Source organism: Micrasema longulum, unplaced genomic scaffold, assembly GCF_059751315.1.
Source record: "Micrasema longulum isolate JH-2025_06_02 unplaced genomic scaffold, ASM5975131v1 h1tg002321l, whole genome shotgun sequence".
Taxonomy (NCBI): Eukaryota; Metazoa; Arthropoda; class Insecta; order Trichoptera; family Brachycentridae; genus Micrasema; species Micrasema longulum.
This window is the reverse complement of record NW_028279472.1, coordinates 74,500-92,120: the sequence shown is the minus strand read 5'-3', so window position 1 is coordinate 92,120 and position 17,621 is coordinate 74,500. Positions and strand designations below refer to the sequence as shown.

At 33.4% G+C, this 17,621-nt stretch overlaps 2 protein-coding genes across 9 annotated transcripts in view; both read left to right on the top strand.

Annotated features, from left to right (window-relative positions):
* Window positions 1–4,664: 4,664 nt before the first annotated feature.
* Window positions 4,665–17,621, top strand: part of LOC148272496 (sodium/potassium-transporting ATPase subunit alpha) — a 65,158-nt gene continuing 52,201 nt past the window's right edge. For all 8 annotated transcript variants that reach the window (XM_088239974.1, XM_088239975.1, XM_088239973.1 and 5 more), the window contains exon 1: window positions 4,665–4,891. The gene's annotated coding sequence lies outside the window, so the exon portion shown is untranslated. The remainder of the gene's footprint in view (window positions 4,892–17,621) is intronic.
* The window catches only part of LOC148272497 (sodium/potassium-transporting ATPase subunit alpha-like), a 46,787-nt gene continuing 34,045 nt past the window's right edge, over window positions 4,880–17,621 (top strand). Inside the window, exon 1 of the mRNA XM_088239967.1 lies at window positions 4,880–4,891. Coding sequence (XP_088096093.1) covers window positions 4,880–4,891 — 12 coding nt within the window. The remainder of the gene's footprint in view (window positions 4,892–17,621) is intronic.

Below are 17,621 nucleotides of genomic sequence, written 5' to 3'. Positions count from 1 at the left end.
TTTATTCCACGCCTTCTATGATATTTTTTTAATATAAAACCACATTTATAGTCGGAGAAAATTAAACGTGTTTGTTTGTTTGTGTGTCCTTCACGACTTAACGGAGCGCCCGATCGACTTGATTTTTTGCACAGGGATAGCCGGAGAGACGGAAAATAAAATTTACTTTCAAAATTTAAAACCTACTTTCTTTTCATCCCGGAAATAAAAAAAAATCGCTCAAAAAGAAAGAAATATAAAAACAATGAGCAACATAAATTGAAAATAAGTAGACGTAAGGTGGGTGTCAAAAATGCTAAATTTATAATTAATTCTTTAAATTTCTATAATTGATTTGCTTTATCTATGCTTAGTTAGTTAGGTTTGATTTTCGTTTTAGTTTTGCAGTAGGATTTTGGATTTGTGAACAGAATAACGATGCTACGTCATAGACTAACGAATCATCGCATTTCTTTCATAGCGATAGTTGGAAGACCAAGCTGCTTTCAATCCCAAAAAAATACAAATCATTCCACGGGGAAAACAAAAATTCTTATTGAAAAACAAAAACTCTTATTGATAAACGAGATTATTAATCAATTAACGAAATAATTTCTCCCTAACACCACGTGAAAGAAGCCACTGGTAAAATCTTATAGAATGTATTTTGTCGGAATCGTAGAATAACGACGGCTGTGCGAAAAATGTGACTTTGACTTTCTTTTATAATTTTGTACTGAAAAGTTACATAAAGCCTTTTTTTTACCAGGCTTGGAAAAAAATATATATCTAACTAACCCAAGTATCAAATGGTATACTTTTGTACTTGTTGTGACATTAAGAGTAAAGAAAAAATTTAAACCGCTCTCAAGTAAAGTTGAAGAAAATTACATGCGTCGTTGTCCTTCGATCCCGACGATTTGTATAATGAGGTTTTACGGGAAATTGGATACGTTCTACGGGAAATTAGATACAAAAAATGTTTTCCTGCGCGCGGTAAAAATTAGAGCATTATATTGTAGCGCAAAATTTCTTGAAAATGTACGTAAAAAATATTTTAATAAAAACGCTTTACTTTGAATGCCGTCACTGGTTCATATAAACCAACCAATGATATGAGAGCTGTGAAGGATATCCGGTTTGGTCACCGTAAACGAACCAATCGGGAGAACTGTCAGACAGACATTGACAAGACAAGACATTGAACTTCCTTATTGTGTCATTTTTTTGGTCGGTTACCTGTAATTAAACATGTTTCAAAAACAATTTTACATGAATATAAAATTTTTCATGCAGATTTTTTTATTTTATAGACAACTAAAGGCAACTTCCCATTGTAATACGGGCCCACGGTTCCGATTACAATGGGAAGTCGACAGAGTTAGTTATCTTCAATTGTCTTTCAAGTAAAATCAAATTTTCTGCATAAAAAAATTAACACTCAGATAGTTTTATATATTTTCGTGCAGAAAATTCGATTTTATTCATAGACAATTGAAAACAATTCGGTTAACTCATTGTAATCGGGGCCTAGGTTTGACAAAAGATGAAAACACTTGTCCGAAATCCTTTTTTCTTGGATTCTTATGTAAATTGTGTGATTTGTATGCATAGGTTTATTTATATACCGTATTGAGTATCCGTTTTCCTTCTAGAAGGAGCAGTAGTATTATTTTATGACCCCTGTAAAGTTTTAGAGGTCACTCGAGTTAGTAACCCACAGAGGCAGTCACAAAATATTATAATCCACAAATCTAAATTGGCCACATAAAACTATTTTTCTTAGAAAAAAAATATTAAAAATGTATTTCATGATAATTTGCCCTCTGTTATTTTTTTTATTGATGTAAGTGAACATGCGTTAAGCCGTTTGCACATACATTTATTGCTTATTTTTGTCAACTTTGTGCAAGACTGGCGCTTGGGGCGTAAGACTGATCATCTTACTCTCTGCCCATCATATATCAATGCAGTGCCTTATACACCATTAGGTGGGAAAAGGGGAATAATGATGATAATTTTATGGTCAAAAATAGTTCCCTGTTTTAGTCACCCTTACATTATGAAATAATATAAAACGTTCGCGTTATTTTTTTGTCACTTTTAAAATTTACATATTTTACTTAATTTACGAAAACTTTTGGTCTTTTTATATTTGAAAAAATATGTTTTAATATTAAATATAAATTGGTGTATGTTTTCTCAATAAAATAAATAAATGTATCAATAAATCAAAATAGTCAATTTTAAATAGGTAATTTTGAATGTCGATATTTTTTTATTTATTATGTTTTTTCTTTACATTTTACCGTAGGTATACATACAAAAAAAACTATTACATTTACACAAAAAAAAAAAAAATCGATATTATCGCTGTACAAATGAAAACTTTAAATATTTTTTTATAAACTCCGTCAATTCTTCAGAGTTCTTTTGATTTGGGTTGTAATCCCGTGGCTAGTGTCTCGGACTTACGGCTCAAAGTTCCGTGGTTTGAATCCTACTCTACTCCAATTTGATTCACATTTTCTAATAGTGAGTTATTTACAACTCGTCAGAAATGGGCCCTCGAAATTAAATATTAAAAAAAAAAAAAAACGCAAATATTTCTTTAAAAAAAAAACATTTTTGACTTATGATTTCAGGACTGCAGTCTATAAGCAAGTTCAGTGTTTGTTGATAAAAATGTTATTTGACTATTAAAATAAGCAAAAAAACATTTAATTTTTAATACTGCACTGGACTGATTCCTCTTCTCCGACTCATGTAGTATTTATAAGGCTCGACTGCGGAATCGTTTCTGTCTAAATCACGTCTAAAAAACGTTATCTCCTTTCTCTTCATTTTCATATCAAAATTTCCCGTATCACTGAACACCCTCTTGCGCAATAAACCAAATAAAAAAATATTAAAAAAATTCTCACCTAGAATATTATTTCAATGTTTTAATGAAATTTCCCACTGAATTCAATATTTTATTTACTAACCACTCCCCGTTTCTTTAAAAGTGTACCATTATTTTTTTCATGTCAGTTCCGATTACCGAACGCATATATCTTGTTCGAAATACGAATGTTTTCTGTTTCAATCCCAATTCTTTTTAGGTGTCTGATTTTTCCCTTTTCAGGCCACCCTATTTGCCACTCCTTGAAATACAAGATACGTTTTAAATAAATCAAGTAGTTTTTTTTCATTTTAAAACAAAGTAAATGTAGGTTAATGTACAGCTCAGTGCATCAATATCGCGTAAATAAATGCTTCGACACGGGATGTGCCCAGTTACTTTTCGCTAAGAAGAAAAATATTTTTTTTCATATAAATAAATGAAAAATAAATTCAACAATGTTTTGAGTATGTCCAAATGCTTGCAGACTGGCTGGATCTTCTCCCTAGGGAGTTTTTCACTTTTGAATTTGTTGCAACAGAGAGGAAAAACATTTTTGAGAAGGGAATATGGGAGTCTAGGCATTTACAGGGCTTATGAGCTGTCATTGGCTGCTTAAGGTGGCCACTTAACACACTGTGTAACAGGCGTTGTCTAGTAGGCGAATAGGTTTAGCCGGATAAATCTTACCCACTTGATAAAAGTTTCAGTTCTTTTATTTCACAAAAGTCAACAGATGGAAGAGTTGAGGAAATTTAGATGTTCAATCATAGGCAGAATGGTGAATGTTAAACTGTGTAAAGTGGCCACTTAAACCTGCCAATGACAGGTCTTAAGCCCTGTAAATGCCTAGACTCCCATATTCCCTTCTCAAAAATGTTTTGCCTCTCTGTTGCAACAAATTTAAATATGAAAAATAAATTGACTGCAAATTATTTTAAAATATCATGCATTATCTTTTACGCAAATATTGTTTTCTAATAAGTTGTTCAAATATTTAGTATAATTCAATCACTGCTAAATTATTAACATGTCAGGTAAATCGATTTTCACCCTATTTTAATAACGTATAATTTAATTTTAAATTATTAAGCCGGTTAAATGTAGTCTGAATTGACGGAAAAACGTTTCTCCGATGGCGGCTAGCGGCCGCTTACATAAGGGGCGGCCATTTTCTCCCCCTTAGCCTAGGTTAGGCACGCTCCCCGCGTGGTGCCTCACATTTATTTAGGGAAATGTCTGTTCTTCCTTTACGTGCTGAGGTTGCTTATTTTTTCGAGATTCGAAAAGAAATCGGGCCCAGCTATTTAGATACCATTTTTAAAAAAATGTAACATTTAACGAGATGTTACGCATAATTAAGATTCATTATTATCAGTGCGTTTGTCTTTCAGGATTGTTATTGTTTAAATTATATTGAAACACAAAAGCTGTATTGAGTTTATATTCCGTTTTTTAGAAACGGGGCGTGGCGAAATATGACTTAATTTGGATTATTTAATTATGCCTCATCGCCGTGTCAAACGGAAAACCGTTTCCCGCTCGGGAAATGTCCTAGAAGCTTTTCTCGTCAAAGTTCGTCTATAGGAAGGCGCTCTAACGTGAATCTGAAAACCGTTACGTAACGTAGTCTCGGGGGCGGCGGGGGGAGTCGGGGCGGGCGCTCGGCAGTTTCCGCCGGCGCTTCGGGCGTCGTGACGCAGTGTGACGTGTATGCGGCGCTGCCCCCCCTCCGGCTCGATACCGGGCCAGCACCGCCAGCAGTCGGCGTTCAGTCCGCGAGCAGTTTCCTTCTCCTTTCAGTGCACGAAGGGACCCCGCGGCGCACGCATTCCACCCGCAAGCGGGTAACATGTCTTAGTAGCCGTCGCAGACTATCGCATATTGAAGTGTACAGTACGGACTCACCGCTGTGATATTATTACAGTGATTCGCGGACCAGTGAAGCGAAGAGCAGTTCCCGCACCCCGCGGGCCCGTACCACTTTCGGCCCCAGTTTGATACGTCCCGATAAAGATGGGTGACAAGGTAAGCCCGAGAACCGCTCGCTTTGTTCCTTAGTGCCGCACGCTATGTAGTCAGGTCCTCCGGAGCCCCGCGGCCAGCCGCCTTCGGCCTGCGGTTAGCCGCCGACCGCCAGCCGCCGCCGTCCCACCGACCGACCCGATCGAGGGTATTGATTAAAGCCTTCAAGGTCTTCGGCGAGAACCGGCTCGGCAGGAAGATCAGTATCTACAGGGATACACCTTCCTCGGGCGAAGCTTATCACCACGTAGTGTGTCCAGTCTTAGTATCCTTCCTTGTCTCTTGTAGCTTTTAGTAACTTGTTTAGTGCATCGCAAGTGCCATTGTGACCTTCACATCGCCATATTCACTTACGACATGCGTTATCATTTTATTAGTGTTATTTTATTAAAAGAGCATAATAAATCACGAAATTTCACTTCACAAAATGATTGATTTCCATACAGAACCTCTCTATTTAATATACATATGTACTAAATAATAGCGATGCTGGGTGCTCCCCGAAATGGCACCCGGAGCTCAACATGCATATCACTCGGGATTAGGGAAGCTCTGTTCATCGGCTTATTGACTTTCTGCGGCTTCTTTTCCAATGTTAGGATTTCCCGGGATACACCACTCTAATTTCCATCCCGAGGAAAAGCGGAGCGCTCGAAGCAAAAGGGCTTTTCATCTATAAATACTCCGTTTTATCGTAACGTTTAGTTATAGCACTTTAGTAAGCAATTTTGTAATCGGTTATCAATATAAGATACCGCCAAATCTGTTTCACGTTACGTAAGATATTTGCGCGGTCGAAACTTAAATCTTCGTGTTTGAACGGTAAACAGACTGATAATATTCGGCTTTACCGATAAGATTACTACTTGATCCACGGATTCCGTTATTAATTAAAGCGACCTCCCTAAACGACATATTTTGTTATTTTTTTTACAGAAATGTGAGATATATATATATAATGTTTGTGGGAAACTTGTTCGCCATTTTGTATTTTTAAAAGCAAAAATGTTACTAACTCGCTGTAAACTGAATGCACACATTTTAATGGTTATGTCTATAAGATGTTATTCAAAATAGATTTTTTCGTTTAGAAACATTCAACCGTGCTTCGTTTCTTCGCTACAAAAGGCGTGTTTTTTACGCATATCATTAAAAGTTGCAACAAATTTGTTTAGAATCAATCTATAAGTGAATAAAAATGGATCGTAAAATTGTAGTCGTAATTTCAATTTGCATGAGCCCTTAAAAATATATTGTTAACACAGTTAAACAATTTTGGAAAATCTGTTTCCTCAATTTCCCAGTTTCGATGACGTAAGGTTTGCTTGCAATGCAAGAGAGATGCGCATTGCACACGCGGTACCAAGTTGCACCCCGATGCACCCACACCCGGCAAGTGCCGGCGAGTCTGGATCAATATTGCTATTGTGTAACACTAGTCTCCTCCCAGTTCTCCTACCCTGGAAACCTTCCGTAGACAAAACGTGAGATTTAAAAACACATTTTGCTTCAGAAATTTTAGTCTTAACATTCAGATTAAAATAAGCTAAAATTGAAAAATATTAATTAAATTTACCTGATATTTTTATCGCCCATGATAAACATATATGGTTCGTAAGTTATTTTTCCAGAAGATTCAAGTATTTACGCAATATGAAAACATTTACGATCCAAATTATTAGAGAATTAAAATTTCATTAACACATAGATAGCACTCGAAACATGCAAAGTATTATCTGTGTTGATCTTAAGCTCGTTAAGCTGTCAATATACTGGTTTTATTAGACTCAATAAAATTCGTGATTCTCTTACATTTAGACTAAAATGTATCTCGTACTGACAATACCATCGACTTATATTACTTACCATTTGCGAAAATCACTTTTGATTGAAGCAACTCTAATCAAATTTAACAATGCAAAGGCTTTATTTGATTTTGGGTTATGATTTATTTTTACTTTCAATACTTTATTTTTTTATTTAGATTACTTCCTAAAAATAGCTAAACAAGCTTTCGGCGAATTCGCGAGGCGTCCATAAAAATGGACGCCTGTGGACTGTGGAAAATGGACGTCCATAAAAATGGATGCAAAATCATTCAACCCTAATTTCTTCAACGTTCATACATTTTGTTTGTACATACATTTGTTATTTAATTATCTCAATATTATTTCTATACGCGAATATATAATAATCGTATATCTATTTATATATGTATATTGAATAAAGGAGAAAAACAAGAAAAAATAATAAATCATTTAACTATTATATATAGTTTTTTTTTTGACATCTGCAATTCACTGTTAGTCTGTTTAAGGCTAACGAATTGTGAGTTTACTGAATTATTCATTTATCTTTGATTGATAATTTGATTTTACACGTGCCTGTGGAACGTTGCTTTAGGATATGTCCAATATTCTAATTACTTTGTATTTTTTTAAAAAATGTTTGAATTCAACATTGAAGTACATATTATTATCAAAAGGAAACTGCGGTTGAATTACAAGTGTTCGTTGATAATGCACTAGGACTAATCGAGTTGGATTTTAAGTTACCATATATAAATTATCTATAAAAAATAACCGTACTCTACCAAGCCACATTGAAAACATGCGAAAATTATCTTTATCAACTTGGGGTTTTGACTGGCATTGCCATTATAAATAATATTTTGTTGATTTTTAAAATTTATTAGCAAATTCAAATATGCAGCAGCAAGGCTTATTACGGGAGTAAAAAACTATTTTCACAATATCTTCGATATTTGCACTGGTTAAATATCCCACAGAGAATAAAATTCAGTCACAGACAGTATTCAAATCCCTTCATGAAATGACTCCAAGATACCTATCGGACCTTTGTTTTAGGGAAAATACATGTCAAAAAAAATCTACTCTTATGTCAGCATTTGATTCAGGCAGAGGAAGACTTGTCGAAATCCGGCGCTCCCCAAACACTAGATTCGGAGATCGTGCCTTTGCCGTTGCCTGGAACCAATTGCCTCCAAACTTACGAATCATCGACAGACCCAGTCAGTTCAGATCCCAACTAAAATCTCATTTCTTTAGTTTATCATACCCTTAATTTTAAATCAGAAAATACAATACGTCACTTCAGCTTAGTTTAGAATGTAAGTTATAAAATACAAATGTAAAGCGCCCTTCAGGTGATTTTTCACAAAAATGGCGCTATATAAATTAGCCAAATATTATTCAATATTATAAGTCACGCTTATTATTATTTACATAATTAATAATTTAGTACTGACGTCTTTGAAAGCAGGGTTTTATTATATTCTGTTCGATGTTGTTTGCTAAATCTTTTCCAGGCAGTTGTTCTTTAAATTAAATCATAATTCGTGTTTCACGTTCAATAAATGATTCACCGAACTGTCTCCATTTGTTTGTTCTGTTTATTACAATGTTTTGATGCCAGATTCTTGCGAATGATGACACATGGTGTTTGAGTAATATAAACATAATAAAAAACAGTCGGCTGTGAGCTATTGCCACCTCGTCTCGAGTCTAAACATGGCAATCTATATTCTTATCAACTGAGGCAGAAAACACGGTCCAGTCAATTGACAACGTTTCTGCGAATTTGATCAGGTGTGCGAGGAGTTCTGGGTACGAATAATTGGTGTAATATGTTTTTTGTACGGTGACCGACTCATTAACCTAAGTAGAATCCTGCGTATATTTGACTTCTAAAAAAATATAACAACTGAAACAACACATACCAGTTTTAACCATTCGTGACTCAGAGTAAATAATGTGATATGTATCTAACACTTACTTCTGTATTGAATTTCTTTCTTCCAACCCCTTTCTTAAGGGGAGTCCCCCTGTTTTGAAAAGACTATTGTTTATTCACGCTTATTTAACTGGTTTCCCCGGTCAGTAACATGCTATTGATTTGAGTAGAAGTAAATATTAATGAGTGCGGCATTTTCAAATGGAACTAGGGTCTTGTACTCTAAATAATCATTAAATTGTAGTTAGTATTTCAAAAATGTAGGTGTATTTTTTATATTATAACAAATTATGAAACATAAATAATGACATGCTTGCATTTTACCTGGAACATTGTATTAAGAAATAAATACTAATATAATCACAAACAAGCATTATTTATATTTTTATCATTGGAAACAAACTCACATAGAAGAAAATCTACTCTTAGGTCAGCATTTGATTCAGGCAGAGGAAAACTTGTCGAAATTCGGCCAGTGGCGTCTTTGATACCAAATTTCTAGTGAAGCTCAGATTTTAAGGATAAGTGTAATATTCGTAAATGTTAAGTAGGTACCTACAGTAAATAACACAGTACTGGCCATGTTTGTAGGCATCTTGGAGCATTTGTCTATTGGTGGGTAGTTTTTTATCTTCATAATGTATTGATTTAATGTGAATTAGAATACATATTAGGTACTGGTGAATAGCAATGATTTCTTAGTGAGGCTCAGCCTCACTTGCTTCCTATGCTCCTTCGTCCCTGAATCCGGCGCCGCCCAAACACGTTCGGAGATCGGCCCCTCTGCCTGAAACCAATTGCCTTCACACTTGCGAACCATCGACAGTCCCAGTCAGTTCAGATCTGAAACTGAATTTTAAAATCAGATAATATAATATGTAATATTAGCTCAGTTAGAATGCAAGTAAACGTATAAAATTGTAAAGCGTGTGATGGAAATGATGAGAAAACGAGGTGATTTTTCACAAAAATGGCGCAATATAAATCAGGCAAATATTATTTAAAGATGTTCAATATATACAAGTATTTTAGTGGTGTGGTACGTTCTATTATTGAGACAGTTTGTATGTGGAAGTTCTGTCTGTCAACTAAAATACAGCTGTATTTAAAAAAAATACAGTAGACGCTCTCTTAACCGGCCTTGACGGGACCGACCCAGGGCCGGATAACGAAAAAGCCGGTTAAAGAGAAGGTAGTGAAAAACACATTCAAAAAACACTTTTGAATGGAAAAAAAAACTCATTTTTTTCAAAACACTAAGAAAACAGAACTTTTATTCTGTATTAGACTCACATTAAAAATTTACATTTCGCAAACTGTAAAAAATATGTACAGGAAAAAGCCACACGTCACTCCAAAATAGGCATTCCTAAAAGAGGCCGGTTAAAACGGCGCCAGTTAAAAGAGCGTCTACTGTATGTATTTTTTTTTAAAATACAAATTTTGACCAATTTTTCTTTTGACCTTAAAGGTCTGTTCTTAAAGTTTTAAATAAAAAAAATATTTTTATATTTTCATATCTGAAATTTATACAACAGAAGTGGGAAACATTTTATAGCAGAGAATATGGAAGTCTAAGCATTTACAGGGCTTATGACTTGCCATTACCTGATTAAAGGGGGCACTGTCACCTTTGATTGTAACCTTGTATCTTGATGTTAATTAAAAATGATATTTAAAAAAAATCTCTACGATTAAATAGTGAAGTATTGGCCAAAAAATATGCGGATAAATAAAGCTTATTGTATGTTTTGTTATGTTTTGATCCGGAAAATTTCACAATGCTAAACTTCATGTAGTCCCGTCACAATAAATACATTGCATAACTCGAGTGTCTCTTAGCTATTCAAGTCGTAACGATCTGCAGTCGTTTAAACAGATACGACGGTACATTGGAATCTATCGACCTTAAAAATTCATAGATATGTTTTTTTATTTTTTATTATTTTCTTTTATTCAGGAAACATACAGTACGGTTACATAATTTTATATTTTACACAGTTAGACTTAACTCTAATGGACCAGTGATGTTTCCATATTATAGAATAATTCGGTAGTCAGATGGCAGAAGGGACCATCTGTAATTTTCAAAAATGTTCAGAAGCGCTGAAATACGACTCAATTTTAAGACTTCAATCCCCAAACTAAAATATCTTAGTGTTGTTTTTCAGTAATGAATTATCATTCTAAATTATGATGTTTTTTTTCTATGTGTATTTACTGAAATATTGACTAAAACGTTTGAAAATTAAAAAATACAGATGGTCCCTTCTGCCATCTGACTACCGAATTATATGTAAGGTTATCAATAAAAGTAAAAAAAGAGAAGGAAAAAAAAACATAAATGGAAGTTGTTTAGAAATTAAAATTAAAGTAAAAAAAGTTATTTAAAAGTTTGTAGTTAGTATTTGCAAATGGAAATAATATTGAAAATGAAGTTAATTTTTTTGTAAAAGTAATTAAAATAAAGAACGAAAAACATGCTCAGATGTAAAAAAAAAAAAAACATTTTCAAAAAGGAAAAACATAAATATACACATACATATTTTATGGGATTCAAAGAAACTATGAGAAGAATCTTTAAATGAAATATAAGACAATAAATTTAAGTCAATTTTAAAAACATCTTCAAAATTAATGACACATTATAGTAAGAGCAGCAATATATTGATTTTATATGCACGTACAATATGTTAAAATAGATAGAGATTTTTTTTATAAGTCTATGCATTAACAATGCTTATGGCTTGTCATTGGCTGAGGAAAACTATTGCCGTTACTTCAAATTAAAATAAATATGTAACAGAATTGTAGAATCTATCAAAAACACGTTTTTTTTAATATTTTAACTGGTAAACGACAGTATAATACAGACTTGTTATTTCTTTTTAGATATTTTCATTATTCTTTTATCATTATTATTCTCTGTCCGCATACTAACCGGAGCGTATCTTGATAATTTTTGACACACGAAGGAACGATATCAGTCTTACGCTTCAGGTATCAGTCAAGGCACTATGAAATGTTCAAATTTAAAAACACCGTTTTTTTAAATAATAAATATTTCATGTCACCATGTCGGGAATCGAAGCCTTGACATCTTGCATGGTAGGCAAACGCGCCGACCATTTGATCACGAGGCAGACAAATAGTCGAATAGTCATTAGCTGTTAATAAAATGTTTTAAGTTAATGATAAAAGGTTCCCAAATAACTACCCCAACTAAAAATTCCAAAACGAAATAATACTAGAATTACTTTTGGGACACGCTTGGGATTACTGCAAAAGAATATATATTATGTCAACCATGTCGGGAATTGAACTCTTGACATCTTGCATGGTAGGCAAACGCGTTAACCATTACACCACGAGACGTATATTTTAGATAAAAATTATTAAACATAATGTATTGTCAATAAGCTACCAAAATTCCAACTGTCGAGAAGTATAGCGCCCGTAAGATGATTTTTGTGAAAATTCTTTAAGCCGAACAGGCTCTGTTTTTAATTGTTCGGATAAGAGAGACTTTACTGTATGTTTCAAATTCCGTAATCTGCATATCGTGGTGTATAGAGTTCTGTACTGGGAACTGATGCACCAATTCACCATCTTATATCGATCCTGAATGGCGCTATATAAATAATCCGTTATGTCGTAACACAGACTTGTTGTAATCTAAGTTAGCAGCTCGATTTGCGAGGGTCGGACCATGACATAGAATCTCACAGGTGATGGAATAATTAACATTAGAAATATTCGTAATGAAATATGAAATATAGCATTGACAAATGATGATAATTATTAAAGTTGCTAAGTTTCATTTTATATTTACGTTTATACATAACCATTCATATAATAATTTATTTGAGTGCTTTCACACTTATTATTTCACGAAGATAGAGTATCATCATTAAACCCTTATCAGCACATGATGGTGCTTAGGACACTGCATTGTTTTAAAAAATCAGTGTGTGTCGATCATCTGTTACAGAAAGGTAAGGCGATCAGTCTTACGCTTCAGGTGCCAATCTAAAGACAATGAAATACTTTTAGTAAAACCACCTTTAAAAACAACGACCTTCCCAGGAATCCAACCCGGGACCTTAAGAATGGTAGTTGAATGTGTACATAGTTTAATATGTTATGTACATAGTTTTACATGCATAATAACAGTGACTACTTAGTTTAATTTAGCGTAAATAGTGTTATGGTATATTATTACGTAACATGTTACCATTATTATTTGTCTTTTTATTTATTTATTAAGTTTTTCTATTTTTCTGTTGGTATTTTGTTTTATCATGTAAGAACTGTTAGATTTGTTAGGTTAGACCTTTGATAAATACATCAAATTATATAACTATAAAAATTAGCGGATTTCGCAAATGGCATCTAGCAGTTAGAACATAGCATTTAGCAGTATGAAAACTAAAAAAAGGTCAACAACTTTGCTAACGGGGATAACTTAAGAGTAAATAAAAATCATCATCATTACCTTTCTGCACCTAATGATGCATAGGGCACCGTATTGGTACACCAATCGCAGTGTATCTTGATCATTATTTTTTTTACATGAAGATAAGATGATCAGTCTTACGATTCAGTCCAGGAACTATGAAATATTCTAGTGTAAAAACATATTTTAAAATAAATATTTAATGTCAATCATGTCGGGAATCGAACCCGAGCATGCATGGTATTCAAACGCGCTGACCACTACACCATAAAGCCGACATGAAAATAAACTGCCCGAAAAAATCAGAATACCAAAAAGGGCATCGACTTTTATTAAAGGACCGAAAATGATAGGAATGAGAAAAAAATCTGAAAACCAGAAAAGACCATAACCTTTTTTTAAAAGGGGGAAAATGAGAAGAATAAGAAAAAATCTGTGTGCAAAAAATGGGCATACATTTTTTCAGGATTTTTTTTCAAAAGATTATCAGTATTAGCAATAGCTTTTACAATGGTACGCTATTTTTTCATTTCATTAGCTCGCTAGCGAAATAAAATATAAAGCATTAATTTCCATCACTAGTCACAACCGTGTGTTAATCAAACCCAAGGTTTCTTTATACAAGATGGCACCGCATTATTTATCCACTCAATATAATAATGTTGTTCCGTTTCTAGCATAATAATAATATATTAAACAAGCAGTATTACCTTCGTATAAGTAAATACATACGTTATATCGCTTTTAAAAGTTACATCTCTTCAATACTCGATTATTACATTTGAATAAACTTGTCTTAGTACTAATTGCCAAGTACTTCATTATAATTTTTCGAATCGCGGTCTTTAAGCAAAACATTGCGATGGAAACGGTATTAATATTTTTTTCGTGCGATGTCGGATAAATTTTCTACAAAGGTTTAAAATATGATGTTACGCGCCCTGTGGTACAAACGGCACCTATGACGTTTTGGCGTCGAACTTATACGCAATGTTTATTAGAAGCGCAGACGACGGTCATAACGCGTGACGTCAAAATGACGTGATGCCTACTGCAAGCCGTTTTGAATGTGCTCATTTTATAACCCGAAAACGTTAGAATCGTAAAAATTCACTCTAAGTATATATATTTTTAAAGTTATTCCCTGCTTGTTGAAATACCCCTTTTTCAGAAAAAAAGGCTTAAGGAGAGGCAGTAGACTAGCGAACACGCGTGAGTTAGGTATTTTATACAGTGTACAAAAAACGTTTTTCGTAGGTAGATGTAGGCTCCAATGTTTATCTTCAAATAAATTTACAAATACTAAGTTTACATCTGATAGTAGGTAATTATTCACCCTGTTCACTCCATACAAATGTATATGGAAATTATTAATGTTTAAGTAAATGATAGAACAAATACTTATATTTGTTTTTATTCGCCTAATTTTTTTTTTATTTGACAATTTGTAGTCCGAATTACTTTACGGACTGTTACGTAACGCTAACTGTAAATATAAGTTAGAAGTTAATGGATAGAAAGCATATGGCTGCTATACTGCCGATATGTACAGAAAAATAGATCCATATTATCCGCACACGCCGTATTCAGCAAGCGAATTGCCCTATTAATGGGTGAATTCTGAATTTGTACGGCTTCTGGGTGTGTAAAACAATGCATGAGATCTCGCTCTAGTATAATTATTGTATTGTATAATTATATATATAATCCTGCTGCGCAATCGCATATTTGAATTTCGCCGGTGTAAATATGGAAAATATTCCAAAACTGCTATTTTTATTTATTTTATTATTTTTTATCATGCTATTTTATGCATTAAGCCGGCGGTTGGCAAGCCAAATGTCAAGAAAAGCAGTCGCCATAGTAATTGTAATTTAATTTTCAATTTTTTTTTGTATTTGATACGCCTTTTACTATTTCAAATGCAATATATTGTATTATTTTTTATTGTAATCGCCGATTTTTCGCCAGTGTGCTGTATTTATTGACAAGGAAAACAAACCGACACGAGCGTTGACTTAGAGATTACACACGCGTTGACTTATGACTGCGATACCTTAAGCATGTTCATTATTGTTCACTGTGATCGCTCAAATGCTTAGCATGTTTTAAAGCACGTCAATAGTTAACAATATTATGTATCTTTTTTGGGTGATACCGTGTATATTGGATTTGATCCGACGTTTCGGCTACCATTGCAGGAGCCATCTTCAGGGAAAACTGTGTGTTTTATAGAGAAATGTATGTGTTTATGTACTAGTAATTTGTACCGTGTATTTGTACTCGGGCATCCAGACAAATCCGCAATAGCGGAACACTTTATAGACACAGGACATTTTTTCGCCATTGAACCAAAAATTCTACATAAACCTAGTAATTATAGTGCACAAATAATAAAAGAGGCAATTGAAATACACAGACATCCAAATATTATAAACAAAGACGACGGGCTTAAATTAAATTCAACATGGTTCCCAGCACTACATATGACAAAAACGAATAGAAATGTGCCTACTGCCGGCTGCGACACAGTACAAATTACTAGTACATAAACATAATTATTCTTTCCTACAAAACTAGAAATGTGCCTACCGCTGACTGTGACACGGTACAAATTACTAGTACTTAAACACATACATTTCTCTATAAAACACACAGTTTTCCCTGAAGATGGCTCCTGCAATGGTAGCCGAAACGTCGGATCAAATCCAATATACACGGTATCACCCAAAAAAGATACATAATATTGATAACAGTGACCGTGAAAACCCTCGCACCTATTTCACGTCAATAGTTATTTGTGATTGAGCTACTGGAATATTCATTCAATAACAATCATTAAATTGGTGTTATTGTTTATTTATCAATCGTTTGTTAAGTTTACATTAATTTTTTTATTATGATGTATGTCTGCCATAATACGACGCCCCGTACGTTTCGTCTACATAGCCAATTCTTCAGCCTTGTAATCTTAGATAATATTAATATGTAATCTGTTACTGTGATACACATTTATCATATATTATACTTCTTGCAAGTTGACGTTCGTCTAGTCTAGCTTACTAACGAATTCTTTATTTTCCATAGTGGTGTTTAAACATCATCAACTCTTCGCTATGCTAATAAAATTTTGAATGTCACATATTTTGTATGAATAGGACCTCAGATATTTTATTTTATAATATTAGAGAAGAAATCAATTGTCGGAGATTCCATTTTGTAAATCAATACTAGGACAGAGGCATGTCAACTGTAGACCTATCTCCCACTTTGAACACACAACAGAAAATGACAATTTAAGCCTCTCGATGTTTTCACTTCCAGATAAACTTTTTATTTGCTTTCGTAATTTTTCTTAATATAATTATCTACTTTTATTTTATTATTTTTTGCTCTACATCTATTTTTTATTTTTTCTATTTCTTTTTATCCACTTATAAAAAAAGAACTGAATGAATTTTCCACTTAATGTCTCTCTATTTTTTATATTTATACATTTACACCATAGATTTAATAATGTATTCTATATTAAGTATACCCACGCACAGGCCATGCCTATGTGGAATTTTTTGTTTGAATAAATAAAGTGATATATTTTTAAAATCTACCAAATCTAAACAAAAAAATTGTAAATTAAATAAATTGAAAAAAAATAGTACTAATCATTATATTAGCTCGCCTATTCAGATACTCTCTGTGCCCAGGCGGATTAAAAATACATTTTTTGTGATTTAGGACCAGAACCCTGTAAAAGTGTTTTGTAATCATTGGGTGGATGTGAAATATTGATTTGTAAAGGTTTTTTGAACTGCGATATTTCATTGTTCCGGGACTGGCGCCTGGAGCGTAAGATTAATCACCTTACCTTCATGTAACAGATGATCAAACTGCGCTGAATTTAATTTAACAATGCAGTGCCCTATGCACCGCTGTGTGCGGAAAGGGGGATGGTAGTGATTCAGAGACAAATTATTTATCTATGTTGTATCTTGCTGCGCAATATCAAAATTGAAATAAAGGCTTTTTTGAGGGTAGAATAATTTATTGGGTCAGCCTTTTAGTGTCGAGTCCCATTATTGTTTTTGTGGTTTTATGTGTAAGTATTATTTTCCATTTGTACTTTTTTATAGTTTATTTCATCGCAATTCACAAATAGAAACCGACTTATATTTTTTTTTTCAAAAATGTAAAAAAGGTCGCCGAGGGCGTTTAAAATATAGAGTAAAAATAAAGTAAATTAGTATCGTTCTTAGTTAAATGCACTAACCACTAATTCACAAGGCGGTTCACAAAGATACTCCATTTTCGTGTATCGTATCTATATATATATAGATATATATTTTTTTTAATAAACAGCATCGCGGTGTATAAATGTTTGAACGAGAGGTCCCCAACTAAAAATTCTAAAATAATGTCAGGGTAAATAGCAGAAGTAATTTATTATGTAATTTGAATAATAACAATGTTATCCGACTGCACCCGCCTGTCACACAATAATTTGTAACATTTGTTCATAAATTATCC